The following is a 20,026-nucleotide window of genomic DNA, read 5'->3' as shown; positions in this document are numbered from 1 at the left end:
TTGATGGCTTACTCTGTCCAGAGCTCTTGATTTTATTAAATTCCTCTACCATCTCTGAGTGTTGCTCCAATGTGAGCTTGTGGTATTCCTCTGTGTCACGAGCGAGGGAATGAATGTTTGCTTCATGGTCCTACTTCTTTATCTGCAAGCAATTAGTACAACTTCATTCAATACTAGTCACCACGAAGAACATACCTTCATTAGAATTTCGACCTTTGATGTGCAGATACGCGGACCAGGCACTGGCCTTATTGTGCTGTTTTCTTTGCATTGCTGAGGCTATAAAAAAAAATTCTCCAGATAACGTCGGCGACTTCAACCAAACTGTTGAGCTAGCTCGGTAGCTTGTTCATCAATATAGGTCAGGACCTTATCTACACCGCAGCATCCTCATCAGCACACTTGGCACGCTGTTGGGTAGTAATAGCCTGGCCAGCTTCTCGGGATAGCTTTGGGGCCTTCTTGCACCCACAGCGAGCAACGAGGCGACGTCTGTTGCTCAAGAAGACAGCATGCATCATGGATAGAAAACAAGCTGTACTCAGAAACCAAAATTAAATTTGTGAAGTCAGCACACAGAATGGTATTACATTGCAAAAAAATTAGTACAGGCACAATCATAACTCGTCACAATCATCTCACATGGCAGCGGAGATCTGCTCAGCATGATCTGGATCAGTGAAGCCTCTTTTGGCTAGCCCTGATACCCAATTTTCAGTGACAAAATTGTCAAACAACATCACGGCAAACTTTATAGAAACACATCACCATACCCAAGTGCCTGGAGGGTGAGTTGAGTTGATGGTCCGAATGACTGAAGCGGTCTTCCAGGAGAGGGATATGAAGAAGAGCCACCAGGCACCTGATTTGTGATCCTACCAGTTGTTGATGTTGACACCAGCATGACGGAATCTGTGTGCATGGAAAGAATGTGATGTGTTTGATGGAATGCGAGCTACATTCAGGCCTGCTGAGAATGGGCACGAGATGGCGTGGATGGTGTAGCCTGGATTTGGTGCATTTGAGCTATAGTCATGCCCTGAGATGGTGGTGGCGGACGATTGGGTGGAAGCCTGAATTGGGGGTTGATGGGGCAAAACTTCGCCTGGGAAATGAGGGCTAACCCTAGTGTGCATAACATCATACATTGAGGGTGAAAGTGGGTAGCGAGGCGAACTGCGTCTGATGGTGATGTGGCATAACTGGTTAACCTGCAGGTGAAATTAGTTAAGTAAATGCACAATATAAAGTTGACTTATGAGATCTATCTGTGCTATCTCTCACAACCAATGAAGTGCGGCTAGATAAAGGGACTTGCTGATTGATCCAACGAACAGATGGCCTTCAGGGATAGAAGAAAATGGTACCATGGAGTCAGTGGTTGCTCTCATGGCAAATATATGGTCAAGACAACCAACAGTTGCCCAGGATGTCAAAGTCGGAAAGATGAGTGCCATTAGAAGGTAAGGGGATGAGGGGAATCGCATCATACTCATGCTGCACTGAGTGACTTCGAAGATCTTTGCCTCCATCCATGTGCTAGTCGAGCTTCATGGAAAGATTGTGCAATCGGAAGAGCGCATCCCTCGATGAAGAGTTGGGTGATGTGTGCGATGGTTTGATGACATTCTGTGTGCTGAGCAAGAAGCTTTGGATTAATATAGAGTGATGTGCTGAGATCTTCAGGATGAATGTCGGTCAAAGTGTGCAGTTGCACCTGGATGATGTAGACACAAAGTTGTGCCACCAGAAAGACAATCGAGGGACGGTACACTGCCAAAAAAAAGTTACTTGAGGATCATTAAATCACGATGCATGACCTACCAGTCATATATGAGTCTGCGCAGATGGAGAAGATGTGTGCTTCGCTCTCGTGAGGCACCCTGTTTTGTCCATCACTCGACAACCCAACAAAGCTAGTTGCTGGTGTTAGTGTTGGATCATTAAAGGATGAAAGCCTTTGTTGTCATTGAGGTGGTTGTTATTGTGTGAAATCCGTAAGCTAGCATAGCAATCAGAGCAGATATCCATTGATCAGACATGTCCGTGACGCCTACAAGTTCTGCAGGCGAGATAGGTTTTCCAGCAATCTGCGGATGCCATCAACAGTGGGAGCATGATTGAAATCGCTATTGGACCAGTTCATTGGTGAATGTGGCAGCGGAACGAAGGTCGGTGTCAATTAAGTACGAAATATGTAAGTGATCAATGCAGCAAAATGTCTGGCTTCGTCAAACAATTATTTCCATTGTCTCCTTGCCATGTCAGAATCATCATCAACATCGTTATTCTACTAATACATGGGCTGTGAGTCTAATGCAGCTATGCTAGTCTTCCTCTGTCTCGGCAGATCCAATATGCAACTGATCAAAGAAGTCCTCCATCAATGTCTGTTCCTGCCATCAGGATCGCGCTTGTCATCCTCTAACTCATTAGGTGTATCAGTGTCACCTTCTGCTTGTGCATCACCACTCATCTGTCCGACATGAGTCCCTACAGCTCTGCTACCAGAAAATCCAGGAAGAGCGTGAATTTGTGCAATGCAGGAGAGGTGGTAAATTGACGGATTGCAGATGGTACCAGCGACGCTGTATCTCAGCTGCAAGAGGTGGGTTAGATTCACGACACTGCTCAATTACAGCTGGAAAAGAATCGCATCATCTTGAATTTTTGTGCGAAGGCACAGAGTCTCTACATTGCAGCGCACAATCTCCTCCTTTGAACGTTCAGATCAAGTATTTTCCCAATGCTTGACGATTACGAGGGATTGACCATGCTTGTTGTGCAACTGGTTCCCGGTGTCTCGAAGCGGTCAAATTCAGCGAGTTGCAAGAACTTGACTACCTGCTCCCATGTAATTGGTGCCGAGGAGGGTCAAGTGCAGTGGCATGTTTATTATATCGGTTGAGGGCATCCGGATTGCAGTGGCCTGGGTCTTGAGTGCTTTGGCGATCTACATTCGTAGTTTATAGCCTGTAGTACAAGTCAGCGTGGATCTGATAAAGATTTTGAAACTACCTAAACCACTCATCGGAGTTTTGTACAGTGGCTCAAAAAACGTCCGTATGTTTTGGCATTTTTCACTATCTATAATATTGTGTGAGAACAAACAAATGCCTCAAAAACATGCTTATACCACATTGTAGTATGGCTTCAGGGCTTTCATTTGAGCCCTACACCGTGGGAATCGGTGGAGATATGGTGGAGATACAAGGCTCACAAAATGGTGACTCATGCGGACAGTTTTTTGACTCAAGTATTTTACAGTAATAACCAGGTATTCTAGTATTTTGTATGACCTCCCTTGGCTTTAATTACTGCCTCTATCCTTCTAGGCATACTCTCAATTAATTTCTGGCAATCCTCAGCTGTGATCTTCCCCCATTCCACTGCTACTCTCTCCCAAAGCTCCCATACTCCTTTAGGGGGGTTTTCATAGGCTTGAAGCTTTTTCTTGAGTGTTCCCCAGAGATGTTCAATGACATTGACATCAGGAGACTGTGCTGGCCAGTCAAGAACATTGATGTTATGTTCTTCAAACCATTCCCTAGCTCTTCTGGATGTGTGCTTGGGATCATTATCCTGTTGGAAAATGATATCTTCTTCATCATCCCTGATTCTGCCAAGCTAGGCAGCAAGTGGTCATTTAAAATGTCCACATACTGCTCAGCATTCATCTTCCCCTCAACCTCAGCAAGCATTCCCACACCATTCCATCCCATACAGCCCCATACCATTAAAGAACCTCCTCCAAACTTGACAGTCCCATTAACCTCTCTGTCTGTTAGGCCATCGCCCTTCTTTTCCATACATTACACCTTCCCATCGTGACCCAATCCTATTGATTTTTGGTCTCATCTGACCATATAACAGCTTCCAGTCCTCTACAGTCCAGTGTTGATGAGCTAAGGCAAAGGCTAGTCTTCTCTGCTATGTTTGATGGAGAGAAGAGGCTTTTTGCTTGTTACTTCTTTACTGCCTTGAGATGAGCTGCCTTGAGAACATTCCTCACAGTTTGTGAAGAGACAGGGGTAGTGATGGTGGAATTGATATAATGGGTGGCTTGGACAGCATTATCAGCCTTTCCTGTAGTGATATGTTGGATAATAGCCCTTTTGTCAGTAGAGGTAAGCTTGGATGGACGTCCTCCACAAGAGTTTTCCTTGTCTGGGTGGCTTTCTTTGATGAACTTGGCCACAGTGGACTTGCATATTCCAGTTCTAGAGGAAATTTGGCGAGCAAGAGGCCAGCATAAGACAGAGAGAGGATATTATCTCTTTGAGCAGAGGAGATGGCTTTCATGGTGATTATGACTATGATACATGAGATATTCTGGTTTATATAGTTAGATATAGTCATAAAATAACATAGATGACACCACTTTATAATTTATATAATAGTGGCATGATTTTTATGGTGTCATAAATAATGATTTATAAAGTTTTAATATACACTCAAAAAAACTGTCCACATGAGTCATCATTTTATAAGCCTTATATCTCCACCATATCTCCGCCGATTCCCACGGTGTAGGGCTCAAATAAAAGCCCTGAAGCCATACTACAATGTGGTATAAGTAATGTCCTTGAGGAATTTGTTCATTCTCACACAATATCATAGATAGTGAAAAATGTCAAAACATGCGGACAGTTTTTTTGAGCCACTGTAAGTTCCAGAAGTTGCATGACCACAAGGTGCTCGACATCATCAACAGCCTTATGATACTGTGCATTGGCAATGAGTGATTGTGCTCTAATGCATTCCATGTGGGTCGGAGACCACTGCTCCTCAACACCAATGCGAGCTTTGAAATCCTCGACAACCTGGGCTTTCATCTCCATTCGGTTCTGTGTTGTGGTATGGCGACGGCGTACATTGGTGATGTCCTTATTAGTAAATCCATTGTCAAGAATGCGTAAGTCGAGGCGAATTGAACTCATGTTGGGCGGCCTCCCATTGAGTTCTAACATAATTAAACATAAATACAAGTCTAGAAGAATAATACAGACTCACCATGCTAGATCAAGGTCATTCAATGCCTTCACATATTCCACTTGTATACTATCTCCAGACTTGCATTGACCAGCCACCTCCAGGTAGCTGTGTTCCTCAGCCAGGTCCAATTCAAAATCTTGAGGGGTGAAATCAAAATGTTGAAGAAACTCCTCATGGGAATGAATGCACTCGAGTGCTTGCACGTAATTGCAGTAGATGAAGGTACCTAGAAACTGTCATAAGCACATATTAGTACTAGTATGGGAGCGTAGACCAACTGAGAGTAGCATATTTGTCCTCGTCAGCGAATTTAAAATGTTCATCGAGTGCTTGATGCCTGTGAAATTCAGTTGCATTCCTAATTTTGGGAGCGAGTGCATTAGACTCCGAAAATGTTCGTTCACAAGTTTCAAAATCTTCCTTCCCAGCACCAACCATGAACTTCGAGTGGTGCCGTACTTGACAGAGTCTATTGTGTGCATGACCATGAAATCCTGGTACCCACTCCTTCAATACTGAGAGCCTGCACTGCAGATCTGAGCGATGAGCAATGTAGAATAGAATGGAATGCACACTTAATGTCATAGCTGTAAAGGAAGGGCTCAGCAAAGACTTCCATCAATTTGCTGATGGTCACAAGTGGATATTTCATTCTGCATAAATTATTGAGTCAGCAGATCAGCATCAGAATATTGTAATCTGAACAGAACGCACAGCTCACTGCTGCAAACCATATCGCATATCAAAAGAAGAAAGCTGTGACGGCATACAGCTACAAAATACCCAACTTGCAAAAGACTGCAAACATTTGTTTACGAGCCTCCGGGGCCGCATTGTGCCAATGATCAATGCATATGTTGATTGGCTCATTTGAATCTTGTTCTTTGGCTTCACAATCAACCCATGGATCATCCGGATCCACAGTTTGAGCAGGAGTATGATGGTGGCACCAGCGAGCATTCTGAACCTCATCTTTGAATTGGTCAACATATTCTTCATCAAGCCAGATATCAGACTGGCCATTTCAGGGGTCAGAACGCTCTCTTCCCCCACGTAGGGCAGGGTCCACAAATTTTGCCAAGTTGTTGCCATCCAGTGCAACCTCAAATGGAAACCGAAGTTCTGGTTCACCTTCGACCTTGTAATGACAAGCAGGACAAGAGTTACGTGCGCGCCAATTTGGACCTGTATGTCCAAGAGCTTGGGACACACGAAGCGACACACGTCGTAATATTTCAAGGTACACATCATAGGCAACCCGAAACTGTGCCACTAAATACCAACTGTAACGGACCTGTACTCAGAAGAATTACATGTTGAAACTTAAAAAAATAATTGACTTACATTGTGAAGATGACATAATGCTTTTGCTTGGGCATGAATGCTCACACGTGGACATGTGTGGTGAGTCTGACAGTAGGATTCCAGAGTTCATAAAGTGATGGCGACTGTTGGCTGAATTGGCGATGCTCCAATGCACCCCCGTGCCATAAGTGACACATTGAGATGAGGCGAGGAGTGAGCAAAGACAGCATGATAATGTTCTAAGGGAACATGAGGTGCTGTTTCAGGTAAAGGAATCTATGACTCACCAAATAAATCAACGACTTCTATGGAGAATGTCTCCAAGGTCTCATCAGAATCGCTGATAGTGGTGGGGAGAGACACAAATGATGGGTTCCCATAACAAAACTGTAGGTATGCATCAATGAGCAACTCATACTGGGCTGCCCAGGATAGTGCTAGTCGGGTTGTGTGGGTCATGTTGATCGCAGTCATCAATATGAGGACTAAATTATCACATCATACAGCTAGTAGAATTGATCAAAATATGAGGCTTACCATTGGGAGGATAGGGCATTACTCAGATCCTCGTGAAGCTCAAGCTCTCCACCACCATGACTGACTGAGAAGCCTTCCTCACCCACTGGAGGGATAATTGTTGAAACATCAAAGTCGTGGTTGAAGCTGTCGTTTGGTGAGGTCGTAAGGCAGATCTGAGGAAGGTTTGGCTGTAGCAACATCTATTTCTGCTTGCAAAAAGTGTTCCCACTGGTGCAAGTTCATCTCTAATGATCAGTTATGCAGGGCAACAGTGAAAAAGAGTAGGAAGTATGCACTACGGAGCTGCACTGCACGTTCTGAGGATGCTACCATTGCCCGCTTGGCATGATCTTTGTTGCAAATCACCTGACTTCTCCTCCCTCCAATGGATATCCGTGCTGCTTGAGACACGCCAGGTGCGCTGTAGAGTCCTTTGGTCATCACTAACACAGGGTGAAAGGAGGCTAAAGAACGGGTGGCGTGATGTGTGGAAGGTGGTTGAAAGGTTGAGGGTGGCGTGTAACATATGTCACCCATAGTCAAAACTGTGTGACATAAAATACATACCGTATATACAGCTCTGTATTTGGCATCTGTGCTGTGAAGAAAGATAAATTATATATTAGTCAAGAGTGGATTTAGGAGGATGACAAAAAACGCGCCCTTCAACAACTAAAATTGAGGCAGTAGTGAGCTCGTCATGGGAGACACGTTGTTGACGACAACGGCGGGTGGTGTGGTACTACCATACTTAGACATTACTCACTTGCTCACGTGCTCCCTATACCACAGTATAATATTGAAGGCTCTAAGTCCCCTTAGGATGCTGGTCCTCACAAATAGGCCTTTTTAAGCTAATGTAGTGGCACGTAAACATCTTAGGTACCACTTTATCAAGTAAGAAAGGTGAGAACAATAGGTGGCTAATAGCCCATATAAGATGTATTAATGTAACACTATAGCCTGGGGTGCGGGTGCGGGTTTGACCGGGTTCACCCATGTGGATCCCTAGATAGAGACAGTAACGGAATGATAAGGGAAAGGAATGAGTAGTAGAGTACTCGGCCGAAAGGGGACCACGAGTAGCTGGTAGAATAACGAGTAAATGAGCGTAGTTAGGAGGTTTGACAGGAATTGGAAAGAACAGGCAAACTGACGTTGTACGGGTGCTGACAGACAGCCACCGTTACAGTTTACATGACGTGACCTGGTAAAACGAACAAAAAAAAAAGTCTGTCTAACATGGCTCAGCGTGGCTTCCCTCTGTAAATATTCTCGTGGCTCAGCCTGTTGCGGGTTTTGACTGGGATTCATAGATAGTACTTCATCATGTTCACCTTAAAATTAGTACGGTGCTGTGGTACGGCTCTGCGCACCTTCACGTCGACTGCAAGCCGAAGCCATGAAAATCCTTTGGTAAGTTGAAGAGCTTCATGTTGCGTATCTGACAATGCGTCCAGTAGGGCCTCCCCATTTCGTCCGCCCCTCTGCACCCCAAATGCCCCGACGCGGCGGGCCAATCCAAAAACGACGTATTGAGCACGTAAAGAAGGTAATCGTTGTAGCAAGCGGAAAGGGGGGGGTGGGCAAGAGCACAATAGCAGGTATGTCTCAACAATAACTGAACGGAACTTTTGAATGACCACAAATGAAGTAAATCTTGCTTTCTCCCTTGCAATGCTGCCTCATCGACCACGAGTTGGCATACTTGACTTGGACATTTTTTGGACCTTCTATACCTACCTTGATGGGACTCCAGCATTCGGACGACCCACATTTAACTTCGGGTTCGTTTTCTAGCACACACCATGAGCTTCCGAGTGACTCTGTTACTAGCTGGCGCTCTCATCCCCATAATCAATCATGGCGTTCCTACCATGTCCATGGGCTACCTTGTCCCTCGGCCACCGCCTGACTCCACAGAATTTGAAGGTGCAATTGTCTGGCGCGGCCTTATGGTTCAAAAAGCCGTACAGCAACTCCTCTTCGATGTTGACTGGCGGATGCTGGTGGATCCTATCCTGGGCTAGATGTACTAATCATAGATATGCCCCCAGGGACGGGAGATGTCCCTCTTACACTGGGACAATTAGTTGTCGTTGACGGTTCGCTTCCACGAGCTCTTCAGATATTGTTCGCCGTCTAAAATGAAATAGGCGCAGTCATCGTTTCAACTCCACAGGACGTCGCACTAACAGATGTAAGAAGAGGAATTTCTATGTTCGAAAAGATCTCCGTTCCGGTAAGTATTATACATATTGTCTTTTGGCCTCACCCTCATTGTATTCGTTGCCAACTGCAGATAACAGGTCTCATCCTTAACCAAGCGTCCTTCCTGTGTCCTTCTTGCAACACCGCGCATGAGCTATTTGGGACTTTAGCTAATGCATCGCGCCTCGGGATCCCTCTCCTAGCACAACTCCCTCTTGTTGGGGGTGTGAGCTGGGGTGGAGATCGCGGCATTCCATACGTCCTTGAAGGAAAACATGGAGGTGCAAAAGACGGCAGTGCGGGAGAGATGTGGCGAGATGCGATGAACGACGCGGCAAGCAAAATTTGGGGATTAGTTCACAGCTGAGTGGGTACTACCATACAGGATCCTTCTGTACCTTGCCTCGGCGTAGCTCTGCTTGCGTTTGCCTTGGAATTGCACAAGGAGCATTCTCTGGAATCATCCTCTGAGTAGAGGTACTTAACATATCGACTAGAGTCAGAGAAACCCACTTCCACTGAAGTAGAGCCGAGAATTTCGCCTAGTGAATTCACCGAAACTACTATCCAGTATCAAGCTCGCAAGTATCACGTCGGTAGACATTCCAAAAGATAATATTGACACAATGATAAGTTCATCGTACTCTTGTCATCTGATTACCAAGACCCTGGGCAAATCGCGAGCCGCGTCCACGAGGACCACCGCGCAGGCTTCCTCGCGTCCTGTCTCCTCTTCCTCTACGTTCTTGAGTTTGTTCACCACGCTTCTCACCCTTGTCACCGCTCCTGTCACCCCATCCTCCGCTACCGCCAAGCTTGATGTCAAGGACCTTTTCGTTCTGCTCGAGAAGTGCACTGACTTTATCCGCAATAACCTGAGCAAGCTGCTGCGGACGTGAGTGCTCAATGCGGTGGAACACCACCCACACCAGTTGACTGATCAAGAGACGCTGACAGCTCTTCGTTCCAGATCATTTTAGAAATCATCGATGTAACGGAGCGAAGTGGAAGAGAAAATGTGCGCGACAGGAGAGACAGTGAGAGTGTGCTGTAGTAAGGGGCATATGTGAAAAGGTACGTGCGCAGTCCTTGTTCTTGAATACGTCTGTACATCGTGGTCAGAGGTGGAATTGTCGGTGAGACGACAAAACGTACTTTGCAAGCATCTCTTTAACTGACGAAACTTCAGGCATGAGAGTCCATATCTTGATGCTTTGAATGAGGTCACGACATTTCTCCCATTCGCCATCTTGCAGCGCCTTGCTCGCCTGCATGATGTGATCGCGTGTGCTTTCAGGAGGGCCTGTGAACACTTGGCGATCGGCAAAGTCAAGTAACCGGCGGAATGGCTTTGAGATCGCCTTGCGCTTCTGCTCCTCTGACTCAATGCTGGCAAGAAGGGGGACTTCGACAAGCATGCTGGATACGAGGAAGGCCGCCTCGAGAAGTTCAGTGTTTATATGCATATGGAATGGCAATTGACGTGACCGTTCCGCTTTCTCTTGCTCTGGCGTGAGTTGTTGTTGAAAGCGCTGTTGGTGGACACCCTGAGCGAGCAACTCCCTTTACGCGCGTGTGTCGTGAAGATGTCTTGCAGCGTCGCTTGAGCCTCTTTTATCAACCCGCATCTGAAAGCACAAAGCCCGAGCTGCACAACGGTTCGATTATACAAGATCTGCGTTGCGACGTCCGCAGAATGGATTGACTCTTGCAGATGCGACATAAGTAACATGTCTCGCGCCGTGTAGAAGTCATTGTGCAACGCGTGATGGTAGATGTGACTGAGCATGGCGCGAGTGCGCAGAAGGGAGTTGTCGGCTTTGTAAAGATGAACGCAAAGGGAGTGAATCAGGGATGATGTGGTAGCAGAAGATGCCAGAGTGACGCTGGGAGTTATCTCCGACGAAGCCAATGAAGACTCAAGAGCAGATACGACAGCATCAGGCTACCAACATTGTCAAAAAAGTACTGCAGTGAGCTGACTTCAACTAACCTTGGAATAGATATGCTCCAACCGTCGCATGATCACTCGCGCAAGGGTTCCGGCTGGCTTGTCTGTTCATAGAAAGCTTGCGAACGGCTGATAGTACGGTAAAGTACTTTCTCATCCTTAAGACGGTCGATATACTCTGTTCCATGGGGATCGATGTTTTGTAGACTCTTCGTGAATTCGTCGTCCAGTCGATCTACAAAGCTGATGATGCTGCCACGAATACGAACAACCCCACCACTCTCGGTTGCAGGATGGCGCTCAACGAGTTCATCATAATCTTCAGTGTCCTCCTGCACAGAGTAGGACGAGTCCGCGACCACTATTGAGATCAACTGATCGACTTCATGTTGCGCCGAGAGCCACAGATCAGTTGGCATATACGATGTAATTGATGAATTGTAGTCAAACCGTGATGAAACAAGCGCCAGAAGGATGCGGATGCGTTGGTATGATGTGACCGCTACTTCTAGGAGTTTCTCCAAAATCCGTATTTGCTCTCCTCGGTCAGTGTTCTATGATGTTTTTAATCGAAAAGAAGAAAAACAAAACAAAAAACATGCACACCTTCTTGCCACGAGCCTCATGAATAAGCTTCAAAGTTTTAAAGATGTTGTCCGCGGAGAAAGACATAGCTTTGCCGCCTTTGCCGACTGTGGTAAACCGATCATCTAATACCGGTTCCCCGTCACTCTCAGAGTCTGCACCTTTCTTCTGCTTCTTGGGTTTGGGGACAACAACATCGGCAGGTTGAGCATGAGCGGCAAATTCACGTTCGAATGCTTCTGGATCCTGCGAGAGGTGAGGATCGTAATAGAGTGGTCCAAAAAAACTTACATTCTGATACTGCTGGACCTCCTTTTCAAACTCTTTAGTCGTTTTGCGGACCTTCTGCTTCATGGAGTTGAGCGCTCGAGCATTGGTGGCGTTCATCTTCTTCTTTGCCTCCTTCTCCTTCGTCAGAGCAGCATTAAGGGAGTTCTCTAGACTTAGAAGGGTCTTGACAAAGAACGGAGGTAACGGTTTCTGCAGCATTACTCTGTCGCTGCACAAGACGCAAGAGCTTGTCGAATTCTAAGAGAACGACAGTCAGTGAATCTGATAAAAGCTCGACAAGACTCACCATTTGATATAGCGACCCAGTCGTTGATTTTGAGCCCATTGTCCATGACCTTTCCAGTAGCTTCAATTTCCTCCAAGCGCTTATCCTTGGTGCTTTTTACAACACGTTTGACATCCTCGTCTTCACTGTCTTCATCCGAATCGCCACGCATGAATCGGGATTTCTTCTTCTGTGTTGGCTCTTCATCTGACATCTCACTTCATCCTCATCGGATGACTCTGAGTCTGAGCTACTAGAATCGCTTCCCGCCGTGCGTAGGAATCTTGACATGGCCGGTTTGGCGGCAGCTTTTGGGGCAGCGGCATCTTCATCACCGCTAGTGAGGAGCTCCTCGTCGGATTCCTCTGTATCAGAGTCTGAATCGCCAGCTTGTCTGAAGAATCGCGACATGATTGCACAATGCAAAATCTGTATACCACACCCGATATCTTACTCAGGAAAATTCACTTTCGGCTATTGCCGGATGTTAAAACTCCGCGCTGGTCCCCAACTAGGTACTTATGTACTTAGGCAGACTTACTGCAAGCCTGGCGCCGAAATCTGCACTTGCTCACTGCAATATTCCATATGTCCACGCCTGATTTATTCTCATTCCTCGATGGGGCGCCTTCTGTGGATGAGGACAAAGATGAAATTGTCCGTGAACCGCGTCACGTTGACAAGAAAATAAAGCGTCGTGCAAGCACGGATCCTCCGGGTGATCACGCTTCTGGCAGTTGTGCTTCCAAGAAACCCCGTGTATCATCACCTGTACCAGTTGTCGTAGATGAGTTTGAGACCGAGGCCAAACGTGAAATGGCCGCAAGTGGAGGGCTCACGGGGTCAGTCGAAGCTGGTTCGCGGCTGGAACTGAGACATCAGGTATTAACCAATCACTCGGATAATTTGCATTGATCTATAACTTTGCTAGGTCCGCCACCAAGTTGCCATACCACCAGGATATCACTATGTGCCTATCGCGCAACATGTCCCTCCCCAAAAACCGGCAAGGGAATACAAGTTCACTCTCGATCCATTTCAGCAAGTCTCGGTATTCGCCATCCAGGCGTAACGAAAGTGTTTTGGTTTCGGCACATACGAGTGCTGGAAAAAACGGTCGTCGCAGAATACGCTATCGCGCAATCCCTGCAGAATAAACAACGTGTTATTTACACTAGTCCGATCAAGGTGAGCAGCAGCCTTAGTGTGTAATCACGAAGGGATAACCTGGAAGTCTAACAGGCTTTGAGTAATCAAAAGTATCGTGAGATGCTCGCAGAATTCGGGGACGTTGGTCTTATGACCGGAGATGTAACTATAAATCCTTCCGCGACATGCCTTGTAATGACCACAGAGGTATGTGTGGCTCATGATCATCCTCCTCACCAACTCAGAGACTTTGGCAGATCTTACGGTCGATGCTCTATCGAGGGTCCGAGATAATGCGTGAAGTTGCATGGGTAATCTTTGACGAAATTCACTACATGCGAGACAAAGAGCGTGGGGTCGTCTGGGAGGAAACTATCATCCTGCTTCCCCACACGGTTCGCTACGTTTTTCTTTCCGCCACTATACCGAACGCTATGCAATTCGCTGAGTGGATCTGTAAATCCCATGATCAACCGTGTCATGTTGTCTATACCGACTTCCGTCCAACACCGTTGCAACACTATCTATTTCCTGCAGGAGGCGAAGGTATCTATCTTGTCGTCAATGAAAAAGGAGAATTTCGTGAAGACAATTTCAGCAAAGCGATGGGTACACTTCAAGACAAAACCGGGGAGGACCCTGCCGACCCGCGCAGCGGAAAAGGTCGTAAAGGCAAGACGAAAAAAGGAGGCGAAAAGAAAGGTATCTGATTTGTCTGTATCTCACCATCCGCTTAATCATCACCAGGACAATCCGATATTTCCAAAATCATCAAAATGATCATGCTCAAGAACTATAATCCTGTCATTGTTTTCGCTTTCAGCAAGCGAGAGTGCGAGGCTCTTGCGCTTACTATGTCTAAATTCGAATTCAATTCCACAGATGAACAGGAACTTGTTTCGAATATTTTTCAGAACGCCATCGAAATCTCTCAGCAGAGGATCGGAATCTCTCCCAAATATCCAATATCCTTCCGTTGCTCAAGCGGGGTATTGGGATACATCATGGCGGCTTGCTACCTATTCTCAAGGAAGTCATTGAGATCCTCTTCCAAGAAGGCCTTATAAAGGTTCTATTTGCCACGGAGACCTTTTCTATTGGACTCAATATGCCTGCGAAAACAGTAGTCTTTACTGCCGCCCGCAAATTCGATGGAAGAGAATTCCGAAACCTTTCTTCAGGAGAGTACATTCAAATGTCTGGCCGTGCAGGTAGACGTGGTCTTGACGATCGAGGCGTTGTCATCATGATGTGCGACGAAAAGCTAGAGCCATCAGCCGCCAAAGACATGATCAAGGGAGAGGCTGACCGGCTAGATTCTGCCTTCCACCTCGGTTATAACATGATTTTGAACTTACTCAAGGTTGAAGGCATTAGCCCTGAGTACATGCTCGAGCGATGCTTTTTCCAGTTCCAGAGCAGCGCTGGGATTCCTGTCCTGGAAGATGGTGAGCGTCTTGGATATGTGTTGTGAAACCACTAATGCCCGCTTAGAGCTGCAGAAGGAGGAAAAACGGCGAGACGCTATCGCTATTCCGACGAAAACATCGTTGCTACCTATTACGATTATCGTCAACAACTAGATCGCATGGCAGCGGATTTTCGCGAAGTAATTACCCATCCCAACTATTCGCTTCCGTTCCTGCAACCCGGTCGCTTGATCAAGGTGAAGTATAAAGACCTTGACTTTGGGTGGGGCCGTGGTCGTAAATTACCAGAAGCGTTTGCCACCAAAGGTCATTATCATCGTCGGACAAAGTTAATTAGATACTCATTCTTCTTTAGACGTGGCAAGAACATCAGCTAGCGGATGTCCCTCCCCACGAGCAATATGTCCTCGATGTGCTATTGAACTGCAACGATGGCGCTACCCTACCGAAAGACAAAACGATATCCACACCCACACCAGGGGGATACTCCCTTGTTTCCCTGGCAATAAAGGCTCGCCGCTCGTAGTGCCCATTTTCCTTTCAACCGTAGACGCGATCAGCCACATCCGTGTTTTTCTACCAAAAGATCTTCGACAAGATCAAGCGCGGGATACTGTCTGGAAGAGCGTTCTCGAAGTGCAACGCAGATTTCCGGATGGCATTGCCCTTCTCGATCCTGTGCAAAACATGGACATCAAAGACGAAAAGTTCACAGCCCTGGTCAATGTAAGTCATTGTCATTCCCAATGTATTGCGTGAAATTCAATATTGCGGGCAGAAAATTGACGTCATGGAGCAAAGAATGTTCTCAAATCCATTGCACAATGATCCTCGTCTCCCAGAACTATACACACTATACGCTCAAAAGCAGGAGGCGCAAACGAAGATACGAGATCTGAAGAAGCGTATTATGGCAACCCACGATGTGTTGCAACTCGAGGAGTTGAAATACCGGGAAACGAGTACTCCGTCGACTTGAGTGCACGAATTCATCTGATATCGCGGAGCTGAAGGGTCGCGTAGCTTGCGAAATCAAGCACTGGGGATGAGCTTCTTCTTACTGAACTTATCTTCAATGGCGTTTTCAACTCCCTACTCCCTGAGCAATGTGCCAGTCTACTTAGCTGCTTTGTTTTCACAGAAAAGGTATCCGGGATGATTTCGGTCTGAATGAATTAGCTAACGTCTTGATTTCAGAGTGAACATGTGACCAAGCTCACGGAAGAGTTAGCAGCGCCATTACGTGTCATGCAAGAAATCGCGCGCCGAATAGCAAAGGTGTCGCAGGAATCAAAATTACCATTGGTTGAGGAAGAATATGTTGCGTCTTTCAAAGTCGAATTAATGGACGCCGTTTTCCAGTGGTGTAGAGGAGCTTCGTTTTCTGACATTTGCAAAGTTTGTTGACCCTACCGTTCATCATGAACTTACTGATCTATTGAGCGAACACAGTTGACCGATCAATTCGAGGGAAACCTGATACGCGTCTTCAGGCGCCTTGGTGAATTACTTCGTCAAATGGCTCAGGCCGCCCAAGTCATTGGCAACTTGGAACTCCAGGAAAAATTTCAGAAGGCATCTGAGATGCTAGAACGCCCTAATTCCGTTATTTTTTGTTCTTCCCTGTACCTGTAGGATCTATGTTGGACCAACCCTCACTTTCCTCAGGATGCGCAATTTCATGTACGTCTGTCATGTTGATGAGCCAGAACACTTGGAACATATAGCACCTACATCCGCCGTCTGGCGTCATAGTGACTCGGAGGGTTGCTAGAAAATATTTTTTCTCGCCAACCTACCATCCAGATCTCTGAATAGATATATGGTCAGGACTGGTCCATGCCTAGTTCTGCATTACAGAAGACTTCAATAAAGTGTCCTTTGCTCGTTGTCTATGACAGTGAGATGCAGCACCCTCCGTATTCTGGCTATTGCAGATATATCGTTTGTGCAGGTCGCCAAATTCTCGTCCTGCGGATAGCGACACCAATATTTTATTCTACTAAAACAATACACGTGATAGCTTGTTTCCATGGTTGCTACAATAAATTCCTTGACGTTTACAAATTACAGCGCAGCACCGACACCATGCCTGAAGCGAACTGCCTCGGACGCAGGTTTGACAGCCAAAGGCTTTGCAGTGGGGGCACCGATAGCCTTAGCAATGCGGTCAGACAAAGATTGGTCCACAGATGCAAAGTAAGAAACTGGATTAATCTTCAGTTGAGTAAAAATATCTGGAGATCAGATTTGAACGTACGAGTCCGGGCCTTAACCTCAGCGCTTTTGGCACCACCAAGGTGGCCAGCAACGTTGGAAACCAGGCGCGCCCTGGCTGCGTCATCCATGACATTTTGGTAGAGTGCACGCGGTTGCTCGAAGTCAACTAGAAAAATTGTCATTGTCACTGAAGTCCAACAAATTGTGTTTTAGCCTCCTACGTTCGGTGATCTCGCTCAAGTCCCAGAATGCTCCACCAACCCAGCTTTCATGTTGTTTGGCTCGCTCATAGTCTCTGGGTGTGCCCTGATAGATCCCTTGTTGCTCAAGTATGTCAAGGGTGTAATAGAAACTCTGATAATTCGGGCGTGCTCCCTGGTTGTTGAATGCCATAGCACCATCGCGTTGGAAGTTGGCAACAGAGATAATGGGCGCATTGACAGGGATCTGGTGGTAATTTGGTGCCAAGCCTGGTGACGGTGAGTGTCAGGGTACGAGAACAGTCGTGACTGAAGTACGGGGTCAGCAGAGGCCTCGAAGTAGGGAACCAAATGGCTGGGCGCAAAAGCAGCCTATTTGATAGTTATTTAAATGTCGGTCAGCCCAAATCATGGCGGAATAAAACAAATTCCCGTCACCTGTTCAATTTCAGCGAAGTAGTTTTGCGGGTTCTCGTTGAGCACGAATTTTCCTACGGGGCGCAAGGGGTAGTCCTTGTGGGGCCAAACTTTGGTCAAGTCCAGGACGTTGTAACGGAAGTTTTTCTGCCTGCTCTGGAGTCATAGTTTGCTGAATTGGAGGTTAGCTATTGAAATTGGAGGCATAAACGATAAATCACTGACAACGTAGACGGTCCAGGACGGGAAGTTACCAGCGTCTATGGTTTCGAACAACGATTGAATACCGTGATCGGGGTTGTCTGCCGACAAATCACGAGCCGTGGCAGTATCGAGGACCTATGCAATGCATTGTCAACAAACCGTGACATTAAAAGGGCATACAAACCTTGCAGCCGCCATCAGCAATACAGTGAATTTGGGTGTAGACCCACGAGCCGTCATCTTTCACGAGCTTGAAGGTATGGCCAGAATAGCCGTGCATGTTGTGGTAACCGTCGGGTATCCCGCGGTCGGAAAACAGTATCATGACTTGATGCGCCGATTCCGGGTTTGAGACAGGTAATCCTATGAGGAAAAATGTTTCGATTTGGACGCTTTCAAAGTGAAGTAGATCTTACCCAGAATGCGTCTGGATCTTTAAGGTGCGTCTGGGGGTCACGCTTCTGGGTGTGAATGAAGGGCGGGAACTTGGCGGGATCTCTGATGAAGAACACAGGTGTGTTGTTGAAGACCCAGTCTAGGTTACCCTCCTCCGTTCTCAATTTCAGGAGCGAAACCACGGGGATCGCGAGCCGTGTCAGCGGAACCACTTTCCCCACCGACAGTGGAGAAACGGGCGGTTAGTCGAACTTGCTTGCCAACGTTTGTGAATAGTTTGCAAGAGGTGATGTCACTGAGATCGTGGGTCGTCTCGAAATAGCCGTGAGCACCAGCGCCTTTGGCGTGCACCTAGCATATGATGGATATGAAAGCCTATTCATTTGAGTGTCGCGCTTACCACACGCTCAGGGATCCGTTCCCGGTCAAAATGAGCAAGAAGATCGATGTGGTGGAAGTCTAATATGTGGGTCAGCATAAAAAATCTATATTGGCTGAGTGAACCAACCCTGAAGGAGGAGGGGTCCCACAGGACCAACACGTTCAGCAGCAAGGGGATGCGCTACGGCTGCACCATTAGAGGTTGTGTACACTGCGCCATCTGTAGCAGCGAAGACTTGCGGGGAGGGCATGATCGAGAGATGATGAATGCTCAAGAGAAAGATGGGGACATTATTCGAGATAGAGAGTGGATTATAAGTACCCGCCGCTGGGAACCGTCTTACGAATGCGTGGGGATGATCAGGTGCTCCACTGTGCTCCGAGAATGGTTCGAGCCCTCCGTTGTGCACCCATTAGGACTCAGCTGTGTAATGTTGTATGCACGAGAATAGTCCACAATGGTGATACTTGGTCAGCCAAATGGCTTACTGACTGAAACCCCTGTCACCCATATCTTCCAATTGCGCTGCGAATAAAACCAGGTAACACAAATAAGGTTAGTTGGTTGTCCAACTATGGAGACGCAGTTCTGTTATTGGAAGAGTCTCGTGGAAAGATGTAGTTAGATCGTGAGTACTTGAGTTACTGAATACACTCCCACGAACGAGTGAGCTCGCACGGTCATACCTGGCGTAGGATGGGACCCGCCCGTGAATAACCAATCATCAAGATTAGAAGACATTGCTGTGATGGCTCTCCGTCATCACCCTTATAGGTTGACACGATTAGCACACCTCGCGAGACATTCAAACAACTCCACAGGGCAACCTAAACAGACTCTCAGAGTTGCTAGCTAAAATTTAGGTCGCGCCACGAGGCTCGTCATCTGCATCAGAAAAACGTGTCTTATGCTTTAAAAGTCTACCTGACCCTCGGTACGTACCATGAACTTGGATGACACGGCGGCCTGACTTAGCCTGACGTCCAGGAACTTCTAGGCCACTGTCGGAACATGAATATTGCTGTCATAACTCGGGACTCCATATTCCAGATAGCATTGATAAAATGTAGCACTGGTTTCGATCGCGAACGCGTCCCCAACAGAGCCTGATACATCAATCAAACATCCAGCCCAGGGAGGTACCTGACTCGTCAGCCATCGTCGTGAATGTCCAACAACTTGAATGACACGTGAATCACTGTTAGGTGTGAGATATCGGAACAAACTGGATACCGCGTGATTGCTGAAGTTGATATACAAGAACTCTCCAGTTCGGCCATCGGCAACAGCCAAGTTGCCAAAGAAGATTTATGCACTGGATCGTCAATGCACAATTTAAGCTAGAAATGAGCTCACTGGATGACTTTCCGTGGGCAAAATAATGCCGAATAGAATATCTCGGAGTCTCAAAAACATTTCCAATGACGAAGATATGTTAATCTATACTAGGATAATCCCCCGTGCGCTCAGCCAATAGATTTAGTCCAGTTCTTGATGTGATGGACG

At 46.7% G+C, this 20,026-nt stretch overlaps 5 protein-coding genes across 5 annotated transcripts; 2 read left to right on the top strand and 3 right to left on the bottom strand.

Annotated features, from left to right (window-relative positions):
* Positions 1-5,009: 5,009 nt before the first annotated feature.
* DFJ58DRAFT_661001 (uncharacterized protein) lies at positions 5,010-7,019 on the bottom strand (the record flags this gene model as incomplete). The annotated part of the gene is made up of 3 exons (XM_041382184.1): positions 5,010-5,221; positions 5,274-5,332; positions 6,838-7,019. 3 exons carry the CDS (start codon positions 7,017-7,019, stop codon positions 5,010-5,012), a joined length of 453 nt encoding a protein of 150 aa, XP_041243573.1.
* A 1,250-nt stretch (positions 7,020-8,269) lies between these two features.
* DFJ58DRAFT_906367 (P-loop containing nucleoside triphosphate hydrolase protein) lies at positions 8,270-9,397 on the top strand (the record flags this gene model as incomplete). The annotated part of the gene is made up of 6 exons (XM_041395006.1): positions 8,270-8,401; positions 8,519-8,606; positions 8,656-8,751; positions 8,850-8,924; positions 8,976-9,061; positions 9,122-9,397. 6 exons carry the CDS (start codon positions 8,270-8,272, stop codon positions 9,395-9,397), a joined length of 753 nt encoding a protein of 250 aa, XP_041243572.1.
* Positions 9,398-9,478: 81 nt separating this feature from the next.
* Positions 9,479-12,541, bottom strand: DFJ58DRAFT_790434 (eukaryotic translation initiation factor 3 subunit 8 N-terminus-domain-containing protein). The gene is made up of 11 exons (XM_041390269.1): positions 12,342-12,541; positions 12,144-12,321; positions 12,042-12,094; positions 11,858-12,019; positions 11,588-11,812; positions 11,060-11,535; positions 11,020-11,023; positions 10,685-10,975; positions 10,186-10,589; positions 9,958-10,135; positions 9,479-9,932 (listed from the first exon to the last, which is right to left on the bottom strand). Exons 1-11 carry the CDS (start codon positions 12,531-12,533, stop codon positions 9,666-9,668), a joined length of 2,430 nt encoding a protein of 809 aa, XP_041243571.1. The 5' UTR covers positions 12,534-12,541; the 3' UTR covers positions 9,479-9,665.
* A 103-nt stretch (positions 12,542-12,644) lies between these two features.
* DFJ58DRAFT_790430 (NUC185 domain-containing protein) lies at positions 12,645-16,632 on the top strand. Its single transcript, XM_041390268.1, has 13 exons — positions 12,645-13,004; positions 13,054-13,173; positions 13,275-13,310; positions 13,365-13,478; positions 13,529-13,973; positions 14,019-14,167; positions 14,212-14,719; positions 14,777-14,963; positions 15,181-15,427; positions 15,480-15,670; positions 15,739-15,847; positions 15,899-16,099; positions 16,154-16,632. Exons 1-13 carry the CDS (start codon positions 12,711-12,713, stop codon positions 16,334-16,336), a joined length of 2,784 nt encoding a protein of 927 aa, XP_041243570.1. The 5' UTR covers positions 12,645-12,710; the 3' UTR covers positions 16,337-16,632.
* DFJ58DRAFT_790427 (catalase-like domain-containing protein) lies at positions 16,633-18,901 on the bottom strand. The gene is made up of 11 exons (XM_041390267.1): positions 18,647-18,901; positions 18,539-18,597; positions 18,318-18,489; positions 18,200-18,277; positions 17,927-18,105; positions 17,764-17,877; positions 17,560-17,685; positions 17,440-17,493; positions 17,143-17,368; positions 16,962-17,087; positions 16,633-16,908 (listed from the first exon to the last, which is right to left on the bottom strand). The coding sequence occupies exons 1-11, from the start codon at positions 18,768-18,770 to the stop codon at positions 16,769-16,771; spliced, it is 1,398 nt and encodes a 465-aa protein (XP_041243569.1). The 5' UTR covers positions 18,771-18,901; the 3' UTR covers positions 16,633-16,768.
* Positions 18,902-20,026: the final 1,125 nt, after the last annotated feature.

The sequence above is a fragment of the Suillus subalutaceus genome (assembly GCF_016647625.1).
Source record: "Suillus subalutaceus strain FC151 chromosome Unknown DFJ58scaffold_58, whole genome shotgun sequence".
Lineage (NCBI taxonomy): Eukaryota > Fungi > Basidiomycota > Agaricomycetes > Boletales > Suillaceae > Suillus > Suillus subalutaceus.
This window is presented reverse-complemented; position numbering and strand designations above follow the sequence as displayed.

What these genes read in the sequence shown, in the direction of transcription:
- DFJ58DRAFT_790434 (XM_041390269.1), bottom strand. Translation starts at nt 12,533, where the DNA reads ATGTCGCGATTCTTCAGACAAGCTGGCGATTCAGACTCTGATACAGAG. An exon ending in CTGGGTCGCTATATCAAATG is followed by an intron (nt 12,095 to 12,143) that starts GTGAGTCTTGTC and finishes TCGTTCTCTTAG; the next exon opens with AATTCGACAAGCTCTTGCGT. An exon ending in CTCTTGATCAGTCAACTGGT is followed by an intron (nt 9,933 to 9,957) that starts GTGGGTGGTGTT and finishes CACCGCATTGAG; the next exon opens with CACTCACGTCCGCAGCAGCT.
- DFJ58DRAFT_790430 (XM_041390268.1), top strand. Translation starts at nt 12,711, where the DNA reads ATGTCCACGCCTGATTTATTCTCATTCCTCGATGGGGCGCCTTCTGTG. An exon ending in TTTACACTAGTCCGATCAAG is followed by an intron (nt 13,311 to 13,364) that starts GTGAGCAGCAGC and finishes GAAGTCTAACAG; the next exon opens with GCTTTGAGTAATCAAAAGTA. An exon ending in TATAAAGACCTTGACTTTGG is followed by an intron (nt 14,964 to 15,180) that starts GTGGGGCCGTGG and finishes CACCCACACCAG; the next exon opens with GGGGATACTCCCTTGTTTCC.
- DFJ58DRAFT_790427 (XM_041390267.1), bottom strand. Translation starts at nt 18,770, where the DNA reads ATGCCCTCCCCGCAAGTCTTCGCTGCTACAGATGGCGCAGTGTACACA. An exon ending in CACGGCTCGCGATCCCCGTG is followed by an intron (nt 18,278 to 18,317) that starts GTTTCGCTCCTG and finishes AGGGTAACCTAG; the next exon opens with ACTGGGTCTTCAACAACACA. An exon ending in TGAGGTTAAGGCCCGGACTC is followed by an intron (nt 16,909 to 16,961) that starts GTACGTTCAAAT and finishes AGATTAATCCAG; the next exon opens with TTTCTTACTTTGCATCTGTG.